The 17404-nt window shown below is 30.3% G+C and overlaps 1 protein-coding gene across 3 annotated transcripts in view; it reads left to right on the top strand.

Annotated features, from left to right (window-relative positions):
- The first annotated feature begins 303 nt into the window (after positions 1–303).
- Positions 304–17404, top strand: part of v (Tryptophan 2,3-dioxygenase vermilion) — a 74872-nt gene continuing 57771 nt past the window's right edge. For 2 of the 3 annotated variants that reach the window (XM_076417527.1, XM_076417525.1), the window contains exons 1-3: positions 304–690; positions 3898–4055; positions 14280–14410. In XM_076417527.1, coding sequence (XP_076273642.1) covers positions 668–690; positions 3898–4055; positions 14280–14410 — 312 coding nt within the window. In that variant the 5' untranslated portion in view covers positions 304–667. Of the gene's footprint in view, positions 691–2238; positions 2308–3897; positions 4056–14279; positions 14411–17404 lie in introns of those variants that run through there. The other variant, XM_076417526.1, reaches the window with a different exon arrangement.

Genomic DNA, 17404 nt, shown 5'->3' with positions numbered 1-17404 from the left:
CGCTACGATATTTAAAGTGCGCCATCTTGGTTATGTGTAGACCTCCAAATTTTGGTTATGAAAAATTTACGACACAAGGATGAACAGAAATAGTGACAATATTTATTGAAAATAATCGTTCCATTATTGCCACTCAGCGGAAATTGCCTCCATGGTAGTGGTAACTTTTGCCCCACCCTATATTAATAAATAAATTAAGAAAATGTACAGCGAGTTCATTCTACGCATTACAGCTAAACTAATAATAATATATTAATAAATACGTAATAAAATTTATAGAATTTCCTATAGACATTATTACTTTACAATGCCACAGTGTAAAATCGCATTAAAATATTGTTATATATGTGTTTATGTGGTCAATTTGCTGTATGATTGATAAAATCCAGTTTGCAATTTGTCCGTTTATTGTGAAATCTGTTTATTTATATAAAGCGGTGAATTTAATATTTGTGTAACGATACTAACGTTTTACACAGTGCTTAAGCCGGTCTGTTATTTCATTCACGACCTCTATTTACTGAACGTAAATCGATACGAACACGTATATAGGAACTATTTCCTTGCGGATTATGTGCTATTGATAATCTGGCTGAAAACTGAGTCAATGTTCTTTCCTTTCTGTTTTATGTCATTATCAGGTAACGGCGTTTTACAATAGTTGGCAATGGCTTGTCCAGTTAGATCGAAGTAAGTTTTATTTAATGTATTAGTCTCTATTTTATGAGTTGTTTATAAATAATATTGATGTATCAAAGTATTACTAAGGTATTTCAATATTATTTTTAGTATTTCGTCTACGAATATTTAACAGAGTTTTTTTTCTTTCTTATCATTCAATATTGCTGTTATACTTTCCTGTATTACATCATTCCATTCATCTTTCTTGTTAAATTGTTACACACTTTAAATACACACACTCTTTGATTATTTGTAATATAAAAACAACAGATACTTTAACAATGGTTCGTACATAATTTGTGAAACATTATAAATATTGTTTTGGAGATATCCTTATATATTATATGTTTTCCTTAAATTGTTCGTTCACCAAATCCTTTTTTATCTTTCTGTTATTCAATACTATTATTTTACTTTCCATTACATTTTAGTTTGTCTACCATTGTATTACATCATTCTATACTATATATTTTACATTCTATACTTTCGGTTCTTACATCATCATTCAGGATCCAGTCTTTCTTGATAAAATTTTAGGCACTTTAAAGATACATAATTATTTGCTTTAAATGTAGAAACCATTTAAACCTAATCATATTTTAATAAGGATTTCTAAATGTAAAAATTTGCTTGCCTTCTTACCATTCAATATTGCTGTTATACTTTTCTGTATTACATCATTCCATTAAGGTTCCAATCTGCCTTGTTAAATTGTTAGACACTTTAAAGATACATACTCTTGTTTTTGAAGATACCAAAAATAACAGATACTTCAACAATTGTTTGTATATAATTTGTCAAACAATCAATGTTGTCAGTGTTGTTTTAGAGATAGCCTTATTTATTATTTTTTTTCCTTAAATAGTTCGTTCACCAAGTCCTATTTTATCTTTCTGTTATTCAATGCTATTATTTTACTTTCCATTCTATTTTAGTTTGTCTACCATTGTATTACATCATTCTATACTATATATTTTACATTCTATACTTTCGGTTCTTACATCATCATTCAGGATCCAGTCTCTCTTGATACATTTTTAGGCACTTTAAAGATACATAATAATTTGTTTTAATTGTAGAAACCATTTAAACCTAATCATATTTTAATAAGGATTTCTAAATGTAAAAATTTGTTTGCCTTCATACCATTCAATATTGCTGTTATACTTTTCTGTATTACATCATTCCATTAAGGTTCCAATCTGCCTTGTTAAATTGTTAGACACTTTAAAGATACATACTCGTTGGTTTTTGAAGATATTAAAAACAACAGATACTTCAACAATGGTTTGTATATATTTTTTATACATCATAGATACATACTTATTTGTTTTAAGTGTAGAAATAATTTAAACCTAATCATATTTTAATAAGGATTTCTAAATGTGAAACTTGTCATTGTTGTTTTTACTATTTTCTTATTTTTTATAAAATATTTGCATTTATTTATTTTATATCTTTTAACTATTTCTAGGTCTAAATGCTTATTCGTATTATACAATTCTATATTTATTTATTCCTATAGTTTATAGGTTTGCTTAATTTTTATTTATTGTTATTTAAGGATAAAGCATTCTTGTTTTGTAGACTTTAATTCATATTTGTAGCTTGTCCAGTTAGATCGAAGTAAATTTTATTTATCGTAGATTTTTTTACCGTCCCTATTTTATGTTTTATTTATAAATAATATTGATTTATCAAAATATTGCTAAGTTATTTAAATATTATTTTTAATATTTCGTTTAAAAAATTTTATCAGAGTTTTCTTTTTTCCTTTTTACAATTCGATGTTGGTGTTATACTTTACTGTATTACATCATTTCATTCAGTTTCCAATCTTTCTTCTTAAATTGTTAGACACTTTTAGATACATACTTAAAGATACATAATTTTTTTTCCTTAAATGCTGTAGTACATCATTCTATACTATATATTCTATATTGTATACTTTCTATCCTTACATGGATACTTTGTTTTAGACGTAATAAAAATTCATATTTCAACAAGGATTTCTACATGTTTGTAAAAAATCACTGTTCTTGATATTTCGTTACTGTTTATAAACTATTAGCGTTGTTCTATTTAATATCTTTTAACTATTACTATGGTTTACAAGTTTGTTTAATTTTTACTTATTGCATTATTTAGTGATAAAAAATATTTTGTAGATTTTTAGTCACATATGTGACATTTTTTTCATCTTCCATGAAGATCATCTTCCATCTTTCAAGAAGATTTCTTTCCATGTAATGTGAATAAACTGAGTTTTTATTGCCCTTTGGCGAGCTATATGGTTTACAAAATTTTAGTTCATGTTTGAAATTATTTTGTTATTTGCTCTTCTTTCTGGTAGTATTTTCCATTGACTATATTCAAGCCAATATATAAGAATTATTTCATTAGAATAAAGAAATAATGAGTCAGGGCCCTTTCATTTTTGTTTTATATCATTATAAGTTAATGATTACATACTGTATTAAGTTCTTTTTACTAAATAATTTATTGTTTTTGTGTAATATTATAATATACTACTGCATTAATGCATTTTTTTGTGGAATCTTAAGGTTAAACTATTATTTTTATTTACTTTTATTCAATATTCTATTTTTTTTATTAGACTCTATGACTATTTTAATATCTGCTCCCATTTATCCAATATTTATTTGGATTAATTTTTTAAAAGTAATTAATTAATTAATCAATTAATATTTTGGAAGTAATTTTCGAAATTTATAATAATTTTTTTGCGATTTCCTTCTATTTTTCCATATTCTGTACATCTACGTTAGTTTAATTTTTATTTGTTAAACTTCCTCAGGTCTCGACTCCATAATCCTGTTGAAGATTCTTTTGTAAATATTTTTATATGTCCTTTGCCTTCGTGAGCATTTTTTACTATCCCGCATATATTAGGAAGTCTTTCTGTTGAGTATAATATTTCATGCCTAATGATATCTTAATTCATTTATATGAAAATTCATTTATAATATCCAGAAATTTTGAAATAATTTAATATATGCAACAATATATTTCAATGTAAAATATAAACATTCAATATAAAATATATTTATATATATATATATATATATATATATATATATATATATTTATATATATATATATATATATATATATATATATATATATATATATATATATATATATATATATATATATATATATATATATGAAAAATATGATGAAAAATCTTTTCAGTTTTGGTCCACAAGATGGAGAACAGTTGGGCGAGGAAGCCGGAATGCTTTATGGTGAATATTTGATGCTGGACAAGATTTTAAGCTCCCAGAGACTGTTAAGTGAGCAGGACAAAAGAAAAGTGCACGATGAACACTTATTTATTATCACACATCAAGGTATGTACCTAAAACAACGACATAGCGATCTAGTAAACCTTAAACAAGGTAATTCGTACTTGTTTATGTTTCTTCGATTAAATATTTTTATTGTAAATATAAAACATACTAATTTTATTCATATTTGTTGAATCGATGCTGATTCTTGTCGACACTGGTTTTGTTTAATACCCAATGTAGTTGTGGTGATTAGTTTTATTTTAAATTGAAAGCGAAAGCAAATAGATAAAAGGTGCGACGCGACAAAACTGTAGAACACTTCTCTTCTGCATGAGTCTCTTCGGCAAATTTTCATATAGGTTTTTAACACAACAATCTTGATCTAATCTTTTCCACTTTTCTTGGATAGCATTTGAAAAATACGTACTAGCGTACCCCAGCTTTGAAATTGGAATATTGTGTTCTCAAATGTAGTTTTTAAAGAGTTTTGCAGTATGAATAGCAGTATTGTCTTGCTAAAAAGTACAATTCTGACCGCTAATTTGTCTTTCATATTTATAACTTATGTAATTGTTGGTATTAATCTTTCCAGACATTAAATGTATATCTGCGCATCAAAGCTCATTGCAGTCCAACACATAAAAGTCCTGTCTGCGATTTAAAATCATCTGATCTTTTCTTAAATAATTATATAGTACTATTATATCAGTAATAGTATTATTACTGGTAAAGTATTATTATTATAATTTAGGAATAATTATCAGTATCAAATCTTCAACAAAATTAGCGACTATATCATGTTCTGGCCTAGAAAAATTATTATTATATGTTAGGTAAGGCAAATCCTGCTTTCATTTTATTTAATTCGTGGTAGGAATTTGAAATATAATTCATAATTCCTCGAATTGTTGGAGTGATATCTTGTTTTATATATAATTAAGCCCTCTATGTTACATTTTATTACAAGTCTGCGTTATATCAAGAAAGATGACATAATATACTTTTCCTTCATCACATAATTCATTATTGTACTTAGGTCTATAGTCCAGTGACTGGCTTCAGTTTTTAAATTAGATATCTATTGTTATAATTGTAAGTTGAAAACAAGCTTTAATTGAAATAATAGGTTTTACTGTTGTTTTACACAAATGCAACTTTGGAATTTTTTTATTTTACTTAAATTCTGGTGCCTTCTTTGACAGAAAAAATATTTCAATTGTTATTTCTATTCAGAGACAATAATAGAATGTTGATAATTTTTTAAAAACAAAATAATATGTTATATACTAAAATAAATAATATGAAATAAAAAAAAATAAAAAAAATTGTTGAGAAATGTGTAAAATTCTTTTATGAACTTATTAAATTATTATATTTTTCTTCAAAATAACTCATTTTTAAATAAAGAAAGATTACGGGTTCCGTGCACGTTATTTTTTCCCTGCAAACTTCTAATACAATCTATCGGAAATGTAGTATCAGGACATGTTAGAAATAAAAAGCAGATCCTGAAAACACACGTCGGATATCTCTGGCAATCTTCTAAAAGACGGAAACACTACTCGCAGAACTTTCATTTTATCCAGGTGGTCGTATTAGTAATGAAACTGTTCGGTTCATTCCGCCGTAGATTTATTTCGATTATTTCTTTTCCGTTCACTGACTCGTGAGACGTAGAAAGACCGGAAAGGAGACAGATTAATTGATGCATTAGGTGTTTTACTGTCTTATTTCTATACATTTTATATAATTTTTATATCGGACCTATAAATTAATTTTACAACATGGATTTTCAACAGTTGCTGTTACTAAAAAGCCTATGAAAGTCAAAAGTATGCTCAGCTATATTTTTAGATGTAGCACAAGCCTTCGATAAGGTTTGGCATGAAGGTCTTGTTCATAAACTACAGAAAATGCTACCAAAACAACACACCGAGCTATTAAAATCATACATTACAACCAGAATGTCTAAAGTCAAACAAGAAGAAGCTTACTCTACAATAAAAGAAGCTAAAGCAGGTGTACCACAAGGAAGTGTACTGGCACCAATGCTTTATGTACTACACTTGTGATATATCACAATTGGAGAATATTACGATGGCTACATTTGCTGATGATACTGCGATTATAGCTGTCGGAGACAATAGTGAAGATGCTTCACGAAAATTACAACAGGCAAGTGACAATATAAATAATTGGACACAAGCTTGGAAAATAAGAATTAATAAAAGTAAATCTGTACATGTACATGCAGGTCACCTATAAACAGGCCGTACAACCAATAATATAAATAACACTATCATTCTAAATAGCAACAACGCTAAATATCTCGTAATGAATCTCGAACTTCGCTGGAAAGAACATATAAAGAAGAAAAGAAAAGTGTACTGGCTAATTGGAAGAAAATCAGAATTATCAGTACATAATAAATTGCAATTATATAAGCACATACTAAAACTTATATGGACATACGGGGTTCAATTATGGGGATGTTCTGCTAAGAGTAACATAAATCAAATACAAATTTTTCAGAACAAAATCCTGAGAGATATTGTGGGAGCACCCAAATACTATAGGACTGATTACCTACATCGAGACCTTCAGATACCCATAGTCAGTCAAGAAATGAAGAGAATTGCAAGGGGGTATGAGGAAAGACTCCATTCTCATACGAAAATTGAAATATTGCAACTATTGCATACCACTAGAACAGGACACAGACTCAAAAGAATCAAACCATCTGATCTTGTTGAGTGTTGTGTAGTGAGGTGCATATATTAAAAAATTCAGCAGTGGCATGTATAAACATTATTTCACCAGAGACTGAGTTAGGGCCGATGGGTCCTCCTAGTTATATACCTAGATTTAAATTATAAAGACAAATTGTAGGTTAGGCGGAAACGACTAGTAACAATATATTAATTTAAAAAAAATTATATTGCATTGGGCAGTATGTTGTGAATAATGTGAATTAGTCCTTTAAAATTAGTTTGTTTTACTATTGTTGTTTGGCATATGTGATTGGTATACAAACAAGAAAGTCTAGAGATATCTTCACATACAAATGAATTAAAATATGTTATTGATACCGTTAAATAATAATTAGATAATATAACATAATAACTATAATAGAATAGTAAAATGATATGAGGAATTCTTCCTTAAATGCTACTATATATACATTTGGGTTTTTTCTGTCTGATTTCTATCTGTATGAACTTGAAGGCACATATTCGTCGGTTTTAAAAGAGTCTGCAGATAAGCACATATTACAATTTTCAGTTTTCGATACAATACGACAAATTATTTCTCAATATGCATATATTATGTTTTTTCAATTCAATTATCTATGTAAGTTTTAACGAAATACTTGTTACATTTGAGTCCAAAGTAATCTAGTCTGAAATGCAAAGAACAAATTATTCAGAAGTCTGATCTGTGCCGAAGCTGAGTGTAGGAGCTCGTAAAAGCTTCCCTTAAATTTACCATCATTTACTTTTTTAATTCAAGAGTTAATTAAGATAGGGGTTATCATAGTAATGCACAGCTTTTATAAGTAGATACACAATTTTTTAATTTAAAGATTTTTATAGATATTAAGATCGATTTAATTACCTTCGATATATTACGATAGGCGAACTGACTTAATAATCCAAATAGCTGACGAGCGCTTAGTCCTTTAGTTTTTCCCTTCAACGTCTCGGAGTAAAATTTGAGTGCATATATGAAGCGAAATCTTTCTAAAGTTCAATTATTGGAAGTTACAAACTACTACTTCGTGGAACTCCAGATGGAGACGTGTAAGAAACTTTCGGGGAAAATTACTTGCTGAAGTTGTGTTGGGTAAGCGTAGTAAAGTGATCGATAACACGTAGAAAATGTTGAAAAATGAAGTGTTTTAGCTTCGGTGAAGAATAATTTTTAATTTAATTTATTATTATTCTAATTGTATTTATTAAAACAATTATGAATTAATTCGTATATATCCGAGGATACAACTTTTTTCAATACTTGTTGCTATATGTTATGTTTTGTTATTATTGCTGCTGAGGTGCAGAACAAACTTCTTTATACTTTGGTTGCTATCTATATTTAGAGCCTAATAAAGAAAATAAAGTAATATGTTAATGAAAATGGCTTTTCTAGCTCTACTTGAGCCAGTCTTCGTAATATTTTTCCACTTCGAGTCAAATTGCGCGAGAGCCAACACCAACATCTTTTTTGAAGCTAAATGTTCATACAAAATTGATACTGGTCATACTGGTCATTGTAATGCCCTCAATATTAATGACTCAAAATCACAGTAAGTCACATGGCAATATCGACTCGCGATCAAATTCAATATTTTCTGGCAGGTGATTATTGTATCGCAATTGTTCTTGAATAATTTCTCGCTTCTTGGCAATGGATGGCTGTAGTTGTATTAAAGTTAAAGATTACATATGATCGATGTGTGGATATATATGTCAAGGGTTATACGGAAGTGTTTGGAAATGAAATAATAGCGAGGAAAGAGAGAGAAGCCTTGTCGTACTGGTTTTTTTGTAACTGGAACCCCCTGGTACCAATTCTCTAGCATTGCCAACTTTAGAATCCAGCGTGGGTATATTTACGGTGGCCTGTTGTAGCGGTTAGAGAAGTCACATAGAGAAGTAAGACTTCTCACTCAATAAGAACCTCACGTATTTGTAAAAGAAGAAGGTAAAAACTTGCAATGCACTAAGCTATAGCTTCTATTGATGAATATCTTATATATTAGTCTTATATAGTCTATTCAAGGCTTTTTTAGTAATGCGTCATAGCCAATTGTGACTTCCAAACATTGCAATGTTGCCGCATCAACACTTAGTTTTAGTTCAGTTTGGCTTTGAGATACAAGAAAATTCTAATCTAAATAAAATAATTGAACAAAATTGAACAATAATTTAGTTTAACATTGTAGTACATCTAATACATATATTATAGAAGGCATTAAAACTACAATTAAGAAAACAGGTAAAATAGCTTGTAGGTTAGATTTGTTTTCTTGACATTGAACTGTTTTCCACATCATCCATGAGGTAGAGTTTCTAATGGCGTTTTTTATGGTATCCCCCTGGAGGCCTAATCCACCTAATTAACAATTGTATATCTGAGAAGCGTATATTACATTCATTCGAGACCATATTTACCTTTTTACGTTTAGTTCGATGGTGCTTTTATTTGGCAAGTCATCTTGGTATCACTGTATATTTTATTTCTTCTGCTACTACTGGATTCTGTCTAATGCATTTGCCATATCTACAAAACAGTTAGTATTCATTATCTCCTCATACGTTCTAACCTAATGCTTATGTTTAATTTTCAACAAATATAATTATATCTGTGCACACAAATCTATCACGCCCGATAATACCATTTTCTACAGTTATATTCAATTAATTATGCGCATACCTTTAGTTGATTCCACTTTCATCGCTCTGTCTCAGGAATTTCCAGCATTGCACAGTATTATCACATATCCTGATGAGTTTCCTTCAGCCACTTTCACTTTCCGACTCACTGTCTAATTCTATCACTAAACCGTTAATTTCTAATATGCCTAACAGATTGCTGTCATGCCAAGAGTGCCACAATGGACCATTTTAAATTATTTATATTTCATCAAGATACACAAATTCAAATAGTATATGTATACTTTCCAGACAGACAATTTTCCCTAAAATAATTTTATTAAATTATGTTTATATCGATAAAATAGTTTGTGTACTTACTATTCTAATACATTTCGTATAGTTGGTTTCGAATAGGGCCAATATCGAGATGGTTTTCTTGGGTGAATCTAACGTATTATTCTTCATTTTGTAAGCGATGTTATGCATAGTACCCACACTAATATTTAGCGCTGTAGCAACCCGCTAAAATATTTTCAATAAAATTGCATGGACTTATATTATTTAATTTTATCAATAATTACCTCCCTAATGGAAATTTTAGGTAAAAGGGCCTCCATTATCTCGTTCCTTTTCGAAATAACCTATTAAGCCGCAATCAATTTGTGGCCCCGAATATCTATTGTTTTCGGTATTTTCAAACAAAGTGATATGATATACGGAGCGATGTAAAATTTATCAAAATAATCAAACCGCTAAAATAACGTTTGTTGACAACCGGCCGCCGTCCGTTTGTCAAACGTATGCAAAATTCTTTAAAGCAATAGTGTTTAGAGGTTTTAACTCTTACTTATAAATTATTGTGTCTATATAATTAACTGTAGCTTTCAGATATACTATAATGTTAAAATAAATTATATTTCATAACGTTTTTGTTCAATTAATTTATTTAGATTAGAATTTTGTTCTATGTCAAAGCCAAACTGAACTAAAACTCAGAGCTGATGCCGCAACATTGCGAGGTTTTGATGTCACAGATTTAAACGACCTATGTACAAAATAATTTTAAACAGACTATATATGTTGGATGACTATATATGGGGTGAACGGTCGAAAGAATTTATTACAACAGTAGCGACCCGCCCCGGCTTCGCACGGGTGCAATGCTGATACTAAATTAAATACACTACAGAAAAAATATGAACGTTGTATATAAAAACATAGCGGCCCGCTCCGACTTTGCACGGGCATAAAATATATATGCCTATGTCACTCAATGAAAACATGATTAAAATCGATCCAGTATTTTTGGTTCATTCATTACTGCCCTTGGCCTGCACGCATTAAATTTGGAGTAAAACAATTCCTCTTCCCCTATACTTACTATGAAGATTTCCTGCTATCTTTGGAATATCTAAATTCATACAATTTTTATTACATTACACATTTTTAAACGCAAATTTTAAATTTGTAATATCTCCGAAAATATTTGTTTAATTTACATGCTGTAAGGAACCATATTGATCTATATTAATTGCACACTGTATTTAAGGTACTTAATTCGATAAGGATTAATGCCGTATTGCTTAAAATAGCTTCGTAAATAAGCCATTTTCTCACGTAAAAAGTAAACAATAAAAATGGTTAATGTGGGTTATCCCTAAAAGATAAACATATACCATCGCGGACTTTTTTGTAGACCTTTTTATGGTGTACAATACTGTAGTACATTAATTTGATCTAACTCGTAGGGTTAGGCAGCGTTTTTGCTAATTGCTAAATAAGCCTAAAAAAATAGGTTAATTTACGACATCACGTTAGAAACCTCTAAAATTAGCAATGTTGCCTTAGTATATTATGCATGTATTATACATATAAACCTTCCTCTTGAATCACTCTATCTATTGAAAAAAACCGCATCAAAATCCGTTGCGTAGTTTTAAAGATTTAAGCGCACATAAGGATATAGGGACAGAAAAGGCGACTTTGTTTTATACTATGTAGTGATAATCAATTCATAGTTGCCGCAACCACCTTCAGCCTGCAGATACTTGAAATTTTGAAAGAATCATATTCGACGGTTCATGGTCACAAAGAAACGATGTTTTAAAAACCTAGTCAGTATATTAACTGAATATGAATATTTACAAGTCGAAGAAACACTCTCTAACTCTAGTTTACTGAAATATGGATGCAGTTCTGGGCCACTAAAAAGAAATATTCCTAGTCCTGATTATTTGAATTTGGGAACTTCGAATTTGGAGGTCCTTAAGTTACGGAAACACCTCTTAAGCTACTTATTTAGTCTTCTTAGCTATTTAGTAGACCTTAGTTTACAAGAGTTTAAGCAAAAGTTTGTTGCTTAAAGTGTTCGGCCAAAAAAAGGCATCTTCTTGATCTTCTTGCTATGTTGCTCAGCGGGAATTATTGGAAATTCAGAATTCAATTCAAATTCAGGAAAGTTTATCAAAGGTGAGCTAGAAGACTAACAATACTCACAAAAAATACATTCTCATAATACTCCAAAGCTAGCTGTGATCACGGTAAACCCTTTTTAGGGTAAACGATGTGGCTCGGTGAATGGAGGTAAAACGAAATGAAACACTGGTGTTTACATTATGTGACCGTTATTTATTGGCTATATAAAAAAATGTGAAAAATACAAATGATAAAAAGTGGTCCATTGACGACGTTGAGAACCAGCTATTTTTCGGACAGGGCTCCCGTAATCGACGCTGTGGGAGGATCGATTGTTCGACGACGTGGTAGCTTATTTTCTTCGACGAGACGTTGGCAATTCTGGTACCTCGGCGAAGACATGACGAGTCTACGGTGACTGCAATCGGTACCTAGCTTCTGGAGCTGCTCTGTGACTAGTAGTCACATACGTTACAATAATTCAGATAGACAAATAACGACGGTATCCGACCGAAGTCGCCCAAAGCCTTTCAAATCAAAATATCTGCCATTATGACGGAGACGGCGAGCGAAGGAAGACATTATGATTTAAACATAGCGCCGAAAGAAATGTTTAGCCGAGACGCTGATGATTAAACAGTGATGTAAAAATATCTCTGAGTTCAAAAGATTGTGAAAGAAAATTTTGATAAAAAATTAATTGGAAATAATGAAATGAATAGGAATAAAATGAAAAGGAATATTGAAGGTAAAATCGAAAACGAATCGAATTAAAAATATTTAAAATTTTGAAACAGAAAATATAACGGCCACTTAAAATACACCATGTTCCACGTTCCTTCCATTCACGAGTCCAAACCCAATTTTGCGAAAGATCACGTCGGGGTTACCACTTTAGGGTAAATGATGTGGCTCGGTGAATGGAGGTTAAACGAAATGAAACAGTGGTGTTTACATTATGTGACCGTTATTTATTGGCTATATAAAAAACTGTGAAAAATACAAATGATAAAAAGGATGGCAGCGGTGTTACCTGGAGACGAGGCTTGGGCAGCCGATGGTAGCACGTCTAAACCAAACGAGGGTTGAGCACTGAATCCGAAATACCCTTCAATCACATCCCAGATAAACGTCTCGGGGTTGCCGCCAGCTATTCGTTGTCGGGTTCTAGTTGGCGCTGCTGGCACCCTGCCCGTGTTCAACATCTGGGATTATATTTCTGGGTATTTTGTAGACCGTTATTCCATGATGTAAAATTCGACATGCCTCAAGGTCGCTACACCTTTTTTCTTCAAGATGAGGCATAATGATGTAGGCTGCTGATTTTCTACTATAATCATAAGGCGAAGGTTCATTTCGATGTAGTGTTTGATTTAAGAGGCGGCAAGTGGTCATGTTTTAAGGTTAGAAAAGAAACAGTATCTGTCACCACCTTCTTATTCTCGAAATAAAATTATTTAAATAAATTAAAAGGGTTTTTCCATCAGAAACCAGTCAGAAATTATTCAAAACCCTAACAGATTGCACTTTAAAATATATGAGAAATATCAAATGATTTTCTACTCTGAAATCGTTATTTCGGTATTAATCCTAAGACGAAAGTTCTTTTGTTTAATTATAACAAAATCGGGGAACAAAACAGGGAATTAGTGCTTTAAATTAAATACAGAATTCAAAGTAGGACTTTAATATACTTTGAAGAGGCCCACCAAGTAAAGAGAATTAATTCCAGCAAAGAACCAGTAACCCTTTTATAATGTGAAGCAATTAAAAGTGAATATTAATATCAAAAATAGATGTAACAAGAGCGAGCTTCATTTTATTGAGTATTAATACAAGATACAGTATAAATAAAAATTATTAAGTATTGATATTAACAGGTATATAACTTTGGTTTCGTCTTTATTTTTTTGAAATTTCTTGTTTGAAGTTTCTAATATTCTTATAGAGCTATATGGATAATATATGGCTTAATATACATCTCATCTTATACATGGACAGTGTAAGATTTAAATAATATTTATAAAAATGACATGCAATTCCAGCATAGAGTAATAGAGAGACACTGCTATAGATTTGCAGAGAAATTTCGAAAGTACTTTGATAGCTAGTCGACATTTTATCGTGAAATAAACTTGAAATTTAAAAAAATTCTCAAACAGTTTTATTAAATAAAATTCAGTAAATGCATAAAAAGTATATGTGGAAATAATATATAATTTAATAAGTAATATAGCAAACAATATATGGTAACCGTAGAAAGATTTTAAAATGAACAAGAATAAGTTAATTTACATCAATGGTACCATAATGGTCTGGTGATATTATTTGATGAAACTCGATGCTTAGTTAGTGACGTGATGATATTACGCTTATAGTGGATGACGCTTCATTATCTGATGTCTAAAATATATTTATTTTCTCTACAATGTGTTATAATGTTTTATCACCTTAAAGAAAAATATAAAATGATGATTCCTTACTTCTGTTTTAGCCTATGAATTGTGGTTTAAACAAATCATCTTCGAATTGGATTCAGTGCGAGACATATTTAGTGAAACATTGGAAGAGTCCCAAACACTGGAAATACTGAAGAGGCTGAACAGGATTGTACTTATTTTGAAGGTACTTCTCAATAATTTATATAAATAAATCAAAGCATGCTACTTGATTTGCAATGTCATCTAATATAATTAAGAGGCGATTAGAATATTTTTATTTAAGGTTAATATTTAATATATATATATATATATATATATATATAATATAGAGAACTGACCACCATTCGCAAGAACTAACATATATTGATTAATATATTATTATATGATTAGAATATACGCAGTCGCCTAATATATAAGTAATTTAGTATTTATAAACAATTCTGTGTTTATAAATTATATTTGGAAGTTTATTTTTCTTTTATATGCTTTGATGGTCCACGTATTTGCCAACACGGTGAATATTACCGCATCAAATTAGACTTAGTTTATTTTGCTTTTGATATATAACAAAATGTTAATGTAAATAAAATAATAAAAACAAAAATAATTTTATCAAGTGTAATTTGATTTAACATTATTGTACATGTCATGCATATATTATCGAAGGACTTAAGCTACAGTTAATTATACAGCCACAATAGTTTGTAGTATATGGCTATTGTATAGAGAGTTTTTTTAATGTACTGGTATCCCCTGGAGGTCCAATTCACCTTACTTTCATCACAAAGAGCATATTTACCTTGTTTCTCTTTATTGCTGTGTTTTTATATTAGCTTATCTTGTCAAGTCATTTTGATAGCACTGCATTCCTCCTAATTCATTGGGTCATAAGCTCAAATCTCGAAAGATTCATTCGGCCACTATCACTTATCACATTATCTGACTCACTATTTAATTCAATAACTAAATCGATAATTTTCAATCTAGCTTTTGTTCCCAATTCCACTATTTGTTAATTTCTTCTTCTGTGTGTTTGGTGGAGTTCATCCAGACCAAATGTGTTATTTCAGACAATGCTTCTTTCCAAAAGACCTCTACCTGAATATCCATTGTAGTAATATATAGGTACTCTGCCATATCCTATATCAATTCGATTGGATTAAATATGTAGTTATAAGGAAGAAGGGGTAGCACTCCATGCTCATGTTGTTCAGGCATTTGATCTATAGCGTATCTTTTTCAGGCCCATTTCTAAAAAAGTTAAAAGAATTAAGGTTTGTGTTTGGAAGCTTATTTTTCTTTTACATGCTTTATATGGTCCACTCTTTGTGATCTTTGTGCTATGACATGGCGAATCATCAATAATAATAAGTTATAGTTCCTCAACAATTGATTTTCAAACCAGGGCAAACAAATGTTCAGTTTCATTTCTCCATGGTCTCGCTCTTGGAAAACACTAACTCATTTCCAGGTCTAGAAGCATTTCTCTTTCAAGAATGATATATTTGAAATGAATTATTTAAAAATCTTGGTACTGTCAAATCCTAACCAAATGATATTTTAACCTTGCTTTTCTTTCATCAACTTTTGCTGTCTTTAGACTTTTTTAATTAGTTGTGTCTTTGTTATTATGCCCTTTGTTTCATCTTGAAATATACATATTTTATATTGATAACACATTTAAATAACAAATCTTGATGGTCCACTCTTTGTGATCTTTTCGACCAATGTGCTATAACATGGCGAATTATCAATAATAATAAGTTATAGTTCCTCAATAATTGATTTTCAAACCAGGGCAAAAATATGTTCAGCTTTATTTCTCCATGGTCTCGCTCTTGGAAAACACTAACTAATTTCCAGGACTAGAAGCATTTCTCTTTCAAGAATGATATATTTGAAATGAATTATTTAAAAATCTTGGTACTGTCAAATCCTAACCAAATGATATTTTAACCTTGCTTTTCTTTCATCAACTTTTGCTGTCTTTAGACTTTTTTAATTAGTTGTGTCTTTGTTATTATGCCCTTTGATTCATCTTGAAATATCCATATTTCATATAGATAACACATTTAAATAACAAATCTTTTATTAGTGCTCTTCGTGGTTTATAATCCAGATTCTTTAAAGAGTTGTATATGTTATATTTCTAAGTTTCCTATACTAAACTCCCAGACTAACAGTTTTCTTCGAAATATTTGTATTAAATTAAGTTTATATTGAGAAAACTACTGTTTTATTACGACTAGAGCTAACATCAAGGTGATTACCCTTTATTGTTTGAGTGATTTTAGCTACAGTGTACATATTAGAATTCAGTGCACCTGTAAAAAACTAAAAATGGTTTCAATAAAAACCATAATACCTTAATATATAAAAGTATCGATATTTTCCTATCTAACTTAGTTTAATGAAATAAAGGGGTTACCATTATCTCGTTCCGGCTTCAATTAACTGACTAAAGACTCCAGTTTATAACCTCTAATTTTATTAATGATGTTTTGAAGAATTTTGTTGTGCGCTAAATTCGACATCATCTATTATTATTTTATCGGGCGGTTTATATTTAATTTAAATAATCTTAAACGTGAAGAGTTAAATACAGGGATTCTTTGGCGTCGGTAAATACTCTCCGGATATTTCTAGGATGAAATTTTCCGTCTAGTAAGCTTCCACTTGCACGGATTGTCACGCTTTCATAAACGTAGTTGGAATAAATTGTCCCGAAACTTCAACAGTTTAGACTTCTCTCTTTTGTCTTTCGTCTTCGCGGAACAAACAGATGTTTACGCGAAGTTTTACCAATAAATTGTATGCAAGCAATGCCGTCTTTCGCGCTCGCAATCCGTGAAAATGTATTCCATCGAAAAATATTTAAAGGCAGATAAAACCGGTGGCATAATATATTGACGTAACAATGAAATGCAACCGGGATTTGATTAGATTGCGGTCGTTTTTTTTTAACTGAAGGCAACTGTGTGAACTATAACGTGAAATTGTTAGCCTAGTGATCTCGAAAGATTAAACGTAAATAACTTTTGGCTCAAAATTCCGATGGGTGTTCGCAGAGAGAATGTTTATTGTACAATATTGCTAGCCCGGCACGATCCTCTAGCACTTAGGTTACCCCTATAATAACAAGGGATGGTTTCTAAATAAGACGTTGTTTGTCCGTAAA

The sequence above is a fragment of the Rhynchophorus ferrugineus genome, unplaced genomic scaffold, assembly GCF_030347505.1.
Source record: "Rhynchophorus ferrugineus isolate W39M unplaced genomic scaffold, kcgeb_rfMv2 rfM11, whole genome shotgun sequence".
NCBI classification, from domain to species: Eukaryota; Metazoa; Arthropoda; class Insecta; order Coleoptera; family Curculionidae; genus Rhynchophorus; species Rhynchophorus ferrugineus.
The sequence above is the reverse complement of the archived record's forward strand: the minus strand, read 5'-3'. Positions and strand labels throughout refer to the sequence as shown.